The following is a 13811-nucleotide window of genomic DNA, read 5'->3' as shown; positions in this document are numbered from 1 at the left end:
ATGATTTCCTGCAGAAAACTGATAGAGACTGGAACACAAAGATATGTATAGGCAGCTAATTGAAGCCTTTTTTCTAGAAGTAGTTAGTACTCTATATGACCATTAATATCTTAACAAAGTTTTATATATATATATATATATATATATATATATATATATATATGTCTTATCAATTTTTGTATAAAGTTCATAGTTTAACAAAAGTTTAAATAATCAGAATAGAATCAAAGAATTGAGATTAAATTTTTGTTGTTGTTTTGTTTTTCCTGTCCCATATCAGAAGATGCCTTTTCTTCTGGCATGATACAGGGAGTTTCCATTTTCCTTTTAACAACATGCTTGGGTTTAAAGGAGAGAGCCATTCTCGAACTCCAAAGCCAGCTTTAAATTTTATGTGAACTGAGACTACAAGAAGACCAATAGTGTTAAATGTCTTTAGAGAAGAGCAGAAACAAACATTTAGGAAGACTTATGAAATTTTATAGATGATATACCAATAGGCCATGTTACTCTTTTTCTTGGTACTTTTTTTTTTTTTTTTAGATGATTTTCCTTTTTCTTCAGTTGTCTCATTTGTCCAGTGTATTTCAGATTCCTTAGCCTTCATTCTCCTAAAAGTCAAAAACAAAAACCTTTCCCCAAGACTAACTTTGGGGAGGTTCCCTTTTGGCAAGTTATATCTCATTAAATGGAAAGGCATGTATTAATGGTATAAATTAGTTTAAATTTGATGGTCATGCTGGTTGACACACACAACACACACACACAGAGATGTTTTAGGGTTTTTATTGCTGTGAAGAGACACTATGACTGTGGAACTCGTATAAGGGAAAACATTTGATTGGTGTGGCTTACATTTTCAGAGTTTAGTCCTTTATCATAATGGTGTGACATGGTAGCATTCAGCCAGAAATGGTGCTGGAAAAGTAGCTGAGAGCCCTACATCTTGACTCATAGGTTACAGGAAGTTGTCTGAGACATTTGGTGTGGGTTGAGCATATATGAGACCTCAAAGCCAGCCTCCACAGTGACACACTTCCTCCAACAAAACCACACCTGCTCCAACAAGGCCACACCTCCTATTAGTGCCACTCCCTTTGGGGAGCACTTTCTTTCAAACCACCAGAGAGGACAACTTTGAGGAATTAGTTTTATTCTTCCATCATGTGTGTCCCAGGAGATATAAAGTCATTAAGCCTGGTGACAAGTGCTTTTCTCTGCTGATCATCTCACTGTCCCATTAAGTGAATTCCAGCAAAATTAACAAGAATTTTGAATTTTCACAAAGTAAACCGTTTAGAAATACCAGGGGTTGCTTGGCATGGTACATGCCTGCAGTCAGGAAATGGATGCAGGAAGGAGGAATCATAGCTACATAGTAACTCCAAGCCAGCCTGGGCTACTTCATCTGTCAGTGTTGTGTAGTGAGAATTTTATTTGGTCTTAATAATAAAAATCCAGAGTTAAATATATAAGTAAATGCTGAAAGATCAGAAAGACAAAGGAGCAAGCCATAGCCACTTCTTACCTCACTAACTCCTTAGTCTAAAAAGTGGGCTGAGCTCCTGTCTCCACCCAGCCATATCACTTCCTGTCTCTACCTCCCTATTGCTGGGAAGTAAATGTGTGAGCTACCACCACCTGGCTGTTTCTCTTTTAAACTTCAATCTCGTGTAGTCCAGGGTGGCCTTGAACTCTTGTTCTTCTTCCTCCTCCCAAATTCTAGGATTAAAGGAGTGTGCCACCACTGCTGGCCCTCTATGGTTAACTAGTGGCTAGCTCCCCACTCTGATCTCTAGGTAAGCTTTATTTATTTAGAGCACAAACAAACTATCACCATAGTGGTGTCTTACCTGCCTTAAGCCTTGTGTGCCGATCACAACCACTGGTGGTGTTCTGGCACCATGAACTGCTTTCGCATGGTTCTTTAATTTGTACACGTTGGATCGTACTCAAGGAATGATTTGTCTTTTGATGCTTTTGTGGTGCGAAATCCATGGATGCTGTTACTTAGCTGCAATGTTTTGTCCATTCTTGCTGTTGAATTATATCTTTGTACCAATAGACAATGATTAATCCATTTAGTCCACAAGAATATGGGTTGGTTGCAGGTTGGGGAAATGGATATATGTAGAACAGAACAGACTTCCAGAATTAGACACGTGTGGGTAAATATATTTTTGGTTTTATATATAATGCAGATAGGACAAGGTCTTTTAGACAAGTCTCACTGTATAGCCCTGGCTGTGCTGGAACTTGTTATATAGACCAGGCTGCCTCTGCCCGAGTGCTGGGATTAAAAGTATGCCCTGCCAGGTGGTGGTGGTAGTCAAGCACGCCTTTAATCCCAGCACTCGGGAGGCAGACCCAGTGCTGCCTTTGTGAGTTTGAGGCCAGCCTGGACTACAGAGTGAGATCTAGGAAAGGCACAAAGCTACACAGAGAAACCCTGTCTCGAAAAACCAAAAAAAAAAAGTAAGCACCACCATGTCTGGTCTGAAAAAAAACCTATTGCAATTTGTAACAATACTGTTAAAGTACCAAGGGGTAGACCAAAATATGTCTAAACCCTAATTAGGCCACAAATTATAGGAGACCTAAATAAATGATGTCACATTCATGACTTGGAAAGCTGATTATTAAGATGTTGATTTACACTCATGGTTACATATGTTTAATGTAATCTTAAGACTCTATGGCATATACTTTGTAGAAAGTAGCAAGCTGATTTAAATTTGTGAAAATAAAAAGACCTAAATAATAAGTAATGATATTACAACACAGAAACAAGGTTGGTAGACTCACTTTCTATATTCAGAACCTGCTAGTGCTGTAGTAATTAGGACAGTAGAGGAGAGTGTATAGGTCAATGTGCAAGCTAACATGTACCTCTGGAGTCCCTTGGTATGTAAGAAAAATGCCAGGATAATTTATAGAGAAAAAAATTTTCTTTTAAAAAAAACGTGTGGAATAACTGGAGGTGGAAAGTGGTGTTTGGCTGTACTCTCTGATTGTGCATTTTCTTAGCAGAATTCTTATTAAAAAGTCTAGGTCAAAAGCCGGGCGATGGTGGCCCACACCTTTAATCCCAGCACTCAGGGGGGGCAGAGGCAGGCGGATCTCTGTGAGTTTGAGGCCAGCCTGGGCTACAGAGTGAGTTCCAGGAAAAGCGCAAAGCTACACAGAGAAATCCTGTCTTGAAAAACCAAAAAAGAAAAAAAAAGTCTAGGTCATTAAAGTATGATGAGGGTTGAAATGGCAGCAAACATGATCTTTGAGCTTAGCATTAGTGGTAAAATAGTGGCAGCTGTGTTTTTAATATTATTTGTTATTTTCAGTCTGGCCTCCTGAGTGTTGTGATCACAGGTTTGTGACATCATGCCCAGCCTCAGAGTCATGTATCTTTTAAGAGTCAATGCTGGAACTCACTCTGTAGCCCAGGCTGGCCTCGAACTCACAGAGATCTGCCTGCCTCTGCCTCCCGAGTGCTGGGATTAAAAGCGTGCGCCACCACCGCCCGGCCTAAGAATCAGTGTTCTTATGGGTCTTAATTTCTTTTTTTCAGTTATAATTTTTTTAATGAACAGAACTATATGCATTAAAGTGATATTTGTATATTTCATTTGCTTATGTATTTGGTATATTTGTATATTATATTGTAACTATTGTGACTATATCCCTACTAAGTTTTATTTGTCAATTAATGGATTTCCCTGCACTTAAAAAAAAAGAAACCATTTATTTTGTGGGTATTGATGTGTGCTATGTTACTTGTGGAGGTCAGAGAACAGCACCCGGGAGTTAGTTCTCTCTTTCCACCAGATGAGTTGCAGAGATTGCCTTAACCTGCTGAGCCATCTTGCCCAGCCCTACCTGTGCTTGTGAATCATATAGATGAATTGATAGTACATGGGCTTTGTTAAATATTTGATTTTATCTCCTCTTTCCTCATAGTTGTTCAGCTAAAATATGTAATGAGGGCTGGCTGTACAATTCAGCAACTAAAAGTGCTTGTTGCCCAGCCTGAGTTTGTGTCCCAGATCCACATGATAGAAAGAGAAAACTGACTCTCCCAAGTTGTCCTCTGATAAATAGCATTATTAAATAATAATAAATTAGAGGAATTCTGACTGTTAACTGCAATTTTTTCCTTCTTTTTTTTTTATCATTTTAGTAACACTGATGATGTTATGTTAATTTCTGTGGAAAAACCTAATTTGACAACTCCAGTTACATCAGCTCCAACAGGTATCTTAACATGTTTAGAATATGTTCTATCAAATTAGAAAGCTTTAAAATAAAGAATGAGCGATGTCTTTTTAAAAGATTTTTATTTTCATTTATGTGAATATGTGTTTGTGTGGGAATGCTCAAAGAGGCAAGAGAGGACATTGATCTCCCTAGAGCTGGAGTTGCAGGCAGTTGTGAGCCCCCTGGTGTGAGTGCTAGGAACTGAACTCAGGACCTCTGGAAGAACAGGAAGTAGCCTTAACCCCTGACCCATCTCTCCAGCCCCATTATCTTTTAATAAGGTACAACATTGTTTACTTAATCTTCTAGTTTATATCTAGGGTTACAAATTGTTAATACCTAATTAAAATCGATGATTGATTAATAAAATTGACATTCCTTTTAATCTTTATCAGTTTGAGGCCTTTTGCTTTTTCTTTAATGTGTTGATCTAGTGATTTACAACTTAAATCATGTATTTCTGTTTTGTTTGACCTGATCTTTTGTTAGTGGCAGTGATAATTTGTCTTTGTGTCTGTTAGTTAATAACCTACTTTAGATTTAAAGTTTCTTCTTGATTAACTGTTTTTAAATTTTTTTAAATTCCTTTCACTTTTAAAGTTTGTGTCTAATGCTTTGTTTAAAAAAAAAACAATTTTTTCAATGAGATAGGTTGTTTTTGTAGAGCTCAGCATAAAATGTATCTGTTTTTTGTGAATGTGACATCTTATTTACAGGATATGAACTCAGTATAGGTAAGGAAGACCTTGAATTTCTGATCTTCCTGCCTTCTTCCTGGCATTACAAGCATGTAGACACCTGGTTTTGTAGAAAACTTTTTTTCTAATTTAAAAATGGCCCTATTGCTTGCCCACAATTACCCAGAATTCCCTTTGTTTGTGTCATGTTTTGCTGTGTTGAAATGTTTATATCTTAGCATCAGAAGGCTTTGCACTCCTCCCACCCTGCATACAAGAATATTTATCTCAACAGTTTGTGTGATAAAGAGTCCCAAAGAAGTAGGGGTCTCTACATTCCAGGAAAGTGCTCCTCAAAATGTTACAAGTGCAGATGCTCAAGTAGTTTCAGACTTTAAAAAACAGGAGCTACTAATATAGTTGCAAAGCTACTGAAAGCAAATATGTTTTAATCCCAAATCAAAATTTTAAACTAGCTTATCGGCTTTAGGGATATATAAATTTAGCTACTTTTATTATGTAGTGTATTAGTATCCCTATCATTATTTGTGTTTCAGTATCTTGTATTGCAAAGACCATGTTTAATAGTTCAATAAATTTAATTGGAAGTATTCATGTTTTTTATTCCCTTTCTTCCAGAAATTGGAAAAAGCACATCAAGGAAATTTAGCAACTCACCTAATACCATAATTGAAGTTGGGGTAGGTAACAGTTGTTGTCTCTGAATATTTATTTCATCTGAATGTTTATGCAATAGCACCTACATACAGCATTACAGCATTTTGTGAGGAATGAGTTTTATCATTCATTCTTTGTCTAGGTACACTGAAAGTCTCCAGTGAATTGTCCCTTCACTGCCCCTCCTCCATTGGGGATTGGAGGGGGGTAACAAACAAATAGAGGAGTAGTTTGCATATCTTGATTCTAGTCCAACTTGCACACTGAAAACCAGGCAGCTACATACATTTCAGAATGACACTTACCGATTCACTGAGATTCTTAACCTTATTTTCAGACACTGCAACAGCTTATGAGTGTCTCTTATAATAGAGCCAATTTAAACCCTAAGTTGTTTAGAGAATGTTGAGTCGCTAGCATCTAACTTTAGGTGGGGCTGGGGCTAGCTCATGGGTGATAGACATACTTGTAAGCATGAATGTGAACAAGGTAAGGTTCAGTCCTCAGCACTGAAAAGTAACAATGTACTTTTATATTTTAAAAACATTTTCTGCTATTAAATTTAAATTTTTTAACAAAACTTTTTAGGCTGTAGAGAAGAAACTTGATTTTGTTATTGACTTGACAAAAGAAGGCCTGCCCAACTACAACAGAGGTAAAGGATACTTTTACATCTTCCTTTCTAAGAAAATAGATGTGGGTGTGTGTAACTGGACCAAAGATTACAGAATCACGGAATTGTTTAGTCATTGCAAGCCTGCCTTGTGCTACCCTTTAAAGGCACACATACCATCTACCCCAGTCCTTAAGCTGTGGCAACCATTAATATGCTTTATTCTCTGTAATTAGGTAATTGTAGTATGATTGTGCAATAAATATCCATCTTTCTGAGATTCACTTCTTTCAATGTGGCTCTTTAGCAGGTTATTAATGTTTTGTATAATAATGTATTGCTTTTTGTGGTCAAGTAATAGCTTAGGTATGGATGTATCATAATCTCTTTATCTATTCACCCTTTGAAGGACGTTTGGATTGTTGGGACTGCTCTGAATCTCTCGTCTCCTTGTGGCACACATTTTTCTTAACCATAACAACAATGCCTGAGAGGAAGTACGTAGAATCAGGAATAGAGGAATGTTATTCATACATGATGTGAAAATGATGAATAGTGGCACCAGTTTCCTATTTCTTCAATCTGAGCCAAAAGATTTATAATTTCCTGGGATTGGAGGTCAATCATATAGTCTCATTCTGAGGACTGAGAAGTATAATCCCCACATGTGGTGTATTGTGTTCCCCAAAATATTGTGCATGCTAATAAACTTACCTGGGGTCAGAGAACAGAACAGCCACAATATTAAACATAAAGGATAGGCAGTGGTAGCACACGCCTTTAATCCTAGTATTCCAGAGGCAGAGATCTACCTGGATCTCTGTGTGTTCAAGGATACAGCCAAGCATGGTGACTCGAGCCTTTAATCCCAGGAAGTGATGGCAGAAAGCAGAAAGATATATAAGGCATGAAGACCAGAAACTAGAAGCATTTGGCTGGTTAAGCTTTTAGGGTTTGAGCAGCACAGTTCAGCTGAGATTCATTCTGGATGAAGACTGAGAGGCTTCCAGTCTGAGGAAAGAGGATCAGCTGAGGAACTGGCCAGTTGAGGAAGCTGTGGCTTGTTCTGCTTCTCTGATCTTCCAGCATTCACCCCAGTTCCTGGCTCCAGGTTTGATTTTATTAATAAGTCTTTCTAACAGTTCATGCTACACACACAGCCAAGAAAGTCAATCAATTTCAAGCAGAATCAAAACCAAGAATACCTTATCAATACATAAAATTCATTTTCTTGAAAACAACTGAAAAAATTGCATATGTTAGCATTGAATCAATACAAAGATTATTAGCATGGTCTCTGTACAAGGATAGTATGCAGATATATGAAGTTTCCATACCTAAAAAAAGAAAATGCAGGAAAAGTAGAAAGAACAAAGGTTTCACAGAATTCTCAGCTAGAACCATTTAAGCCAAAAGAAAATGAATCACATCATTTAAGGCTGGAGGTGGAGGAGGAAGATCACCACCATCATGAATGAGAGTATCTGGACCAGGAAGTTCATGACCAACCATCTACTTCAGAGCAAACAAATGTCCTTCACCCTGGGAAGACAACTAGACTGAACACAGAAATTCAGGGAAAGCAGCTAAAATATACAAAGCCACCAGATATTTGTATTTATTTGGATTCAGAACTCATGATTCTTTGGATTATGCAAAGAAAAACCCAACACCAATTTTCATGGTGTTTTGAAGACATGGCCTAGATAAGCAAAAAGAGACCTGAAGAAAACTGCAAAAGGAATGTAAGATCAGAATGAAAGGGAGTTGGGTGTCGCTACAAAGGCCAACACTGCTGCAAAAAGCAAGATGAGCAAATATTTTTTGGTGACTTGATCTGCTGTGGTGGCACGATGTCTAAGGAGAATGTTGTGGGGTAGAGACCCTAAGACCAACCATCTGAACTGAGCATCTGTATTAAGCTGACCAGGACTGCCTAGAGAAAAACAATTCTCACAGAACAGACTTAAGCAAAGAACATAGAAAAATTTATATCCTAGATAGCAGTTGTGGGGTAGAACAAGCAAGCAGTTTAACAGAAGCCAAAAAAACACATGCCGTTATCTGGGGCATTTCAACCATGAGTTTCTAGAACAGGATTTGACACTTTCCCACAGGGCTTTTCATGGTGGGACTAGAAAAGGAGGGATCAGTTTCATGCTAAATCAAAGATGGCTCCAAATGAGACGAGATGGAAGAAACTTTTCCCTGTCATAGGAAAGATTAGTTCAGTATAGAAATATCAAGGGAAAAAATTATCAACCTTGAATTCTTAATCAAGTAGATATTTCTTTCAAAAATGAAATAGTAATGGTGCACACCTGTGATTCCAGCACTTGAGAGTTGAGGACAGGAAGATTGGGAGTTAATGCCAATCTGGGCATAGCATGAGACCCTGTCTCAAAAACAAAAATAGAAATAAGATTAAGACCTTTTCAGGTAAGTAAAATTTATTGCCAGCTAACCACTATCAGAACTAAAGGAAGTTGTATGTGTGGGTATGTGTGTACATGCACACCTCTGAATATTATGGAGGCCAGGAATTTATGTCAGGAGTTTTCAGACAGTCTCACTAAATCTGGGGCTCTCCATTTCAGCTGGACTGACTGTCCAGCAAGCCCTGTGGATCTACCTGTCTCCATATCCCCTGTGCTGGGATTATAGACACTTGTGCCCAGCTTTCATGTCAGTGCTGCGGATCCAGATACTGGTCTTCATGCTTGCATAGCAAACTTGTTAGCCACAGAATCATCTCCCCAACCGTAAAGGAAGTTTATTAAAGGAAATAAGATATCAACTGAAAAATGGGTCCATATTAAAAAGTGTTAACCTATTTGTGGTACAGTAAGGATGGACATGGTAATAAATATTTCAAGTAGAAGAAGAATAAACCAGTTGTGGCAATAAAATGGAGTTTTCAAGATACTCATCCAAGAGACTCCACAACAAAACAAAGCCAAAGCCAAAGCAGGAAGACCATTACTTTGCTATAAATAAGAAAGTAAGAAGTGAGCAAAAGCGATGTCCTAAGTAATGTTCTCATTAGGGAATGTAAAGCCATGTCCTAAGTAATGTTCTCATTAGGGAATGTAAAGCCATAATGAGATTTAAAACATATCCAATAGAATAACCAAAGTGAACTGAAGGTGTGATATGTTGCTGAGGGCATGTATCAACTTGGGATTCTTTGTTACTAATAATGTAAAATGACTAAACAACTTAATTTGACAGTTTTTAAAAATATTACTTATAGTCTTGTTGTATGAATAGACCGGTCTTTTCCATATATTTCTCCGAGAAAAGAAAACCCACATCCATACAGACTTAATTTGACAGGATCTCATTAAGTAGCTAATCTGCCCCTTAACTTGCAGCTTTACCTCTGTTTCCCAAATGCTGGGATTGTAGGTGTGTATACACCACATTCAGCTACACACAATAAAAACGTAATTTCTCATAATATCTTTATTTAAAAGCCTACCAGCTGATGAATATATAGATTACTTATCTATATACCTTAACAACAAGAAACAAAATGTTTATACATGCAATCAATGTATCAATGCACATGATGGCAAAATAATCTTGGGTTTGTATGATTCAATATGTGTGAGATTCTAGAAAAGGCAAGTCCTTTTTCAATGCTAGATATTAATCCCTTGGCCATGCTGATACAGCTCATCTAAATATAACCTTTTTGGTTTATTGAGAGAAGGTTTCTCTAGCCCTGGCTCTCCTAGAACTGCTGGCCTCTAACTCAGAGATCCTTCTGTGTCTGTCTCCCAAGTGCTGGGATTAAAGGTGTGTGCCACCACTGCCCTGCCTATCTATAGTCATTAGTGACAACAAACAATTGATTTCAAGTGAGATTGGTTGATTGAAAAAGAATACTAAAGAACTTCTGTGGATAAACTGGCCATAATGGTGCATGCCTGTAATTCCAGGAAGTAGAGCGAGAAGATCAGGAATTCAAGGCCAGCCTGGGCTATGTGACACCTTATCTCAAAGAACAAGCACAGACAAGAGAAAGCTTAGGGGTGATAATATTTTTTGTATCTTATTTTGGTAATGTTTTCAGGTTTCAAAAGTATATGTTAAAACTTAGAAAGGGTGTATCTTTTTGGGTATAAAATGCATCTCTGTGTAGGTCATTTCCAAACTATAACATTAAAAGGTTAAGTAGAAACTAGGGGCCACAGTTTTCACCTGTTTAATGAGAATCTTAAAATAACATGGTTCTGGCTACTGTTGCTTTGGGAACACAAAACAGTAACACCACTGTTACTCTTTTATATATATATAGATAAGGATAAAAGCTAAGACATTGGCATTACTAGTGATAACACATACCAACACCAGTTGGCAGAAGTCATGTCTCTTACCACCACAAAGTTGGGTCTCTCTGGGCCTATGTTACTTTGGCAAGGACTTGTTGATTATTACTTTGAAGTGTTACTTCTGGGGAATTACGTTTCTTAGGATTTTTCTTTGTATTAAATTATTTACTTGAAAATTTAAAGGCTAGTTTATCATTTTATATGATGATTAGTCTGAAGACTTTGATTTTAGCAGTCTTAGCTTTGATTAATTAAAGCATGATTAAAAGCCTATACAGATTCTCAAAATTAAAACCTAAAATTTATTACCTCTTCTAAGGTTTCTTAATACCTGTAAAATAGTTGGCCATGATGGCATGCACATTTAATCCCATTACTTAGGAGGCAGAGGCAGGTGGATCTCTGCATTCTAAGGCAGCTAGAGCTATATAGTGAGACTTTTTCTCAAATACACACACACACACACACACACACAGAAAAAAAAGAACTGTAAGAATAAACTAAGAAAAAATCTAAAATCTTAATAATCTTTATATACCAAAAGAACAATACAAATGGTGCTTACTGATCTAGCCCTCATACTTTCCAGTGTTATCCACCCATTTTAATCTTCTCTATGTGTTCTCCACCTAGCTGTTTAAAACCATTCACAAACCTTTCTTCACCTTTCCTTCTGTCCATCCACTGCTGCTCCACCCTCCCCACCTCCTTTTTTCTTCCTCTTACTGTGTCTTCCCTTCTCTTCTCCCCTGTCCCATGACCAATATCTTTAATTCCCTCCATGTGAATACATACCTCAGGAGAGAGTGCTCCTAGCTTATGGGACTTTTGTTTGAATTCCAAAGCTTGTGTATGTTACATATTCATGTGTGTTTATAAGTAACTTAGTGTTTGTAGGCATCCTTATTGATCTAACTGAAAAGTCTACCTCTTTGTTCTCTTGGCTCCCTCTCCCATGTATAAATACCAAATTCCTAGTTGCAATAATAAAGGATTTACTTTTAGAGGGAATTTTTGTCACCTTAATGATATCTTCATGTGAATTTGGAGCTTGTAACTGTATTTATTACCCAAGGTGTACAAGTGCTTAAACACTGTGGAATTTGTTCCAGGTGAATTTTACTTACTTATTTTCATTTTCTTGTAGTGCTGGAGCCTTCTCACTTATGGTAGACAAGTGCTTTATCACTGAGATACACCCTTAGCTCTAAATTATACTGTCTTGTTCACAGAAAGCCCAGCATTCACCCTGAAGTCATCTTCGAAAGCTGTTTTAAGATCAAATGAAATAATCCCAGTGGCAGAAAATGGAGCTGAGGTACTAATCTGAAATGCTGTGTAAAAGATGTTCATTCCAGCAGAGTGGGATTTATCCGTTTTACTCTGGAAACATCTGAGCCACATTTCAGCTTAGGAAACACCTTAATGAATTTTCATAAAGTTCTCTTGTGAATCCACTTACATAATAAAAAGAATTTAGTTAGCAATTTTTAGAAGCTATAGAAATGGAAACAGTTTCTCATTTATTTTATGATTAATAACCATTGTTGATGAGGTTATTGGAGAAACTACTGTGATGTTTGGAAGCACAATGTTGAAATGAGATTGTTTGCTCTCCTGAAGGCCTGAGACCTCCTTCATTATGGATTAGTAATACTTCACAGTGAAGTAATTATTATTCTGACAGCTTGGAATGTGGCTCAGAGGTAGAACATTTACCTGGCATGTGCACAGTGCTAGGTCCAGTTTCTAGGATCATTCAAAACAAATCTAAGCTCCAACGAACCTTCTGTTTTGAAAAGATTGGATCTAGAGGCCAGGAGATGGCGCAGCCATTAAAGCGCACTGCACACATGAAGACTTGAGTTTGGTCCAATAACCAACATGTAAAAATTAAATCAAGCTAGGAAGGCAGAAACAAATGGATCCCTGCAGTTTGCTGTCCAGACAGACTAGCCTAATGCAGTGAGAAATATGGATAGCATGTGAGGTTGTCCTCTTGACTTCCCCACATGTATATATACACTGACAGATTCACTAGCACATACACATAAAACATCAATCTAGCTTCATTTTTCTTGAAATAACCTTTTATTGCTTTGATGAAGGATTGAAGAATGAAAAGTAGATTTGTACACCTGAGCTTGACCACTTTTGTCTGTACTCACCAAATGATCTCGATGAACTTTCTTGCAAATGTGTTTATAGGGTTTTGATTCATTTGAACACCTGCCACCTCTCCCAGAGCCACCACCACCACTCCCTGAGATGGCAGACAAAATCCAAGACACTCTTCCTCCCCAAAAGCCTGAGCTGAGAGTGAAGTGGGTGTTGAAGCCGCCAGGCATTGCCCTGACTTGGAACATCCCCAAGGTCAACCCCAAGTGCGCTCCTGTGGATAGCTACCACCTCTTCCTGTGCTATGAGAACTCAAATCATTTGACTTGGAAGAAAATTGCAGAAATTAAAGCTTTGCCACTCCCAATGGCCTGCACTTTATCTCAGTTTTTAGCTTCCAACAAATACTATTTTACTGTTCAGTCAAAAGACATTTTTGGGCGATATGGACCATTTTGTAATATAAAATCTATTCTTGGGTTTTCTGAAAACCTTACCTAAAGGTCCTCAGTAATTATATGTTGTGTACATGTCATGTTTTCATATTTGAATGTTTGTTTACAGTATTTCTCTAACACTATACATTGTAACATTGCACAGTTCAGTTTGTGAACCCTTTGTATGGGGACAGTCCTGTATTTATTGTGTCTTGGAATTTTGTGTATTTCTAATTTGTATTCAGTATGTACTTCTGTGATCTGTGTTCTCACACAATACCCTATTATGGACCCATGTTGCCACTGTGTGTTCCTATGGTGGCAATGGAGTTGCAGCTATGTCAGAAGCCCTCTTGTACAAGCAGCCACTTTCTCCATTCTTGACAATCAGCTATAATTCTGGGATGTATCCCTGCCATGATCTTGTACACAGAAATTCCTTCCTTTTGTTTTTATTCTAAAGCAAACTATTGATCTGTGCCCCTTTCTTTGTTTTTGTTTGGCTAGCAGTCATTTGAGAGAAACAACTTGGAGGTTTTGCTTAAACGCCAAAATTAGTTGGGTCAGTCATTCGGGCATTGTGAGACAAGCCTCTAATCCCAGCACTAGGGAATTCAAGGCAGGCTGATCTCTTAGTTCAAGCCAGACTGGTCTACATAAAAGTTCCAGTCTAGCCAGAGCTATTTAACAGGCTGTTTTC

At 37.7% G+C, this 13811-nt stretch overlaps 1 protein-coding gene across 1 annotated transcript in view; it reads left to right on the top strand.

Moving 5' to 3' along the window:
* Positions 1-13548, top strand: part of Atf7ip2 (activating transcription factor 7 interacting protein 2) — a 34026-nt gene extending 20478 nt beyond the window's left edge. The window contains exons 6-10 of the mRNA XM_036197782.1: positions 4175-4248; positions 5568-5629; positions 6195-6261; positions 11789-11874; positions 12765-13548. Of these exons, the coding sequence (XP_036053675.1) occupies positions 4175-4248; positions 5568-5629; positions 6195-6261; positions 11789-11874; positions 12765-13175 (700 nt within the window). The 3' untranslated portion in view covers positions 13176-13548. The remainder of the gene's footprint in view (positions 1-4174; positions 4249-5567; positions 5630-6194; positions 6262-11788; positions 11875-12764) is intronic.
* The last annotated feature ends 263 nt before the right edge of the window (positions 13549-13811 follow it).

The sequence above is a fragment of the Onychomys torridus genome, chromosome 8 (genome assembly GCF_903995425.1).
Source record: "Onychomys torridus chromosome 8, mOncTor1.1, whole genome shotgun sequence".
NCBI lineage: Eukaryota > Metazoa > Chordata > Mammalia > Rodentia > Cricetidae > Onychomys > Onychomys torridus.
This window is presented reverse-complemented; position numbering and strand designations above follow the sequence as displayed.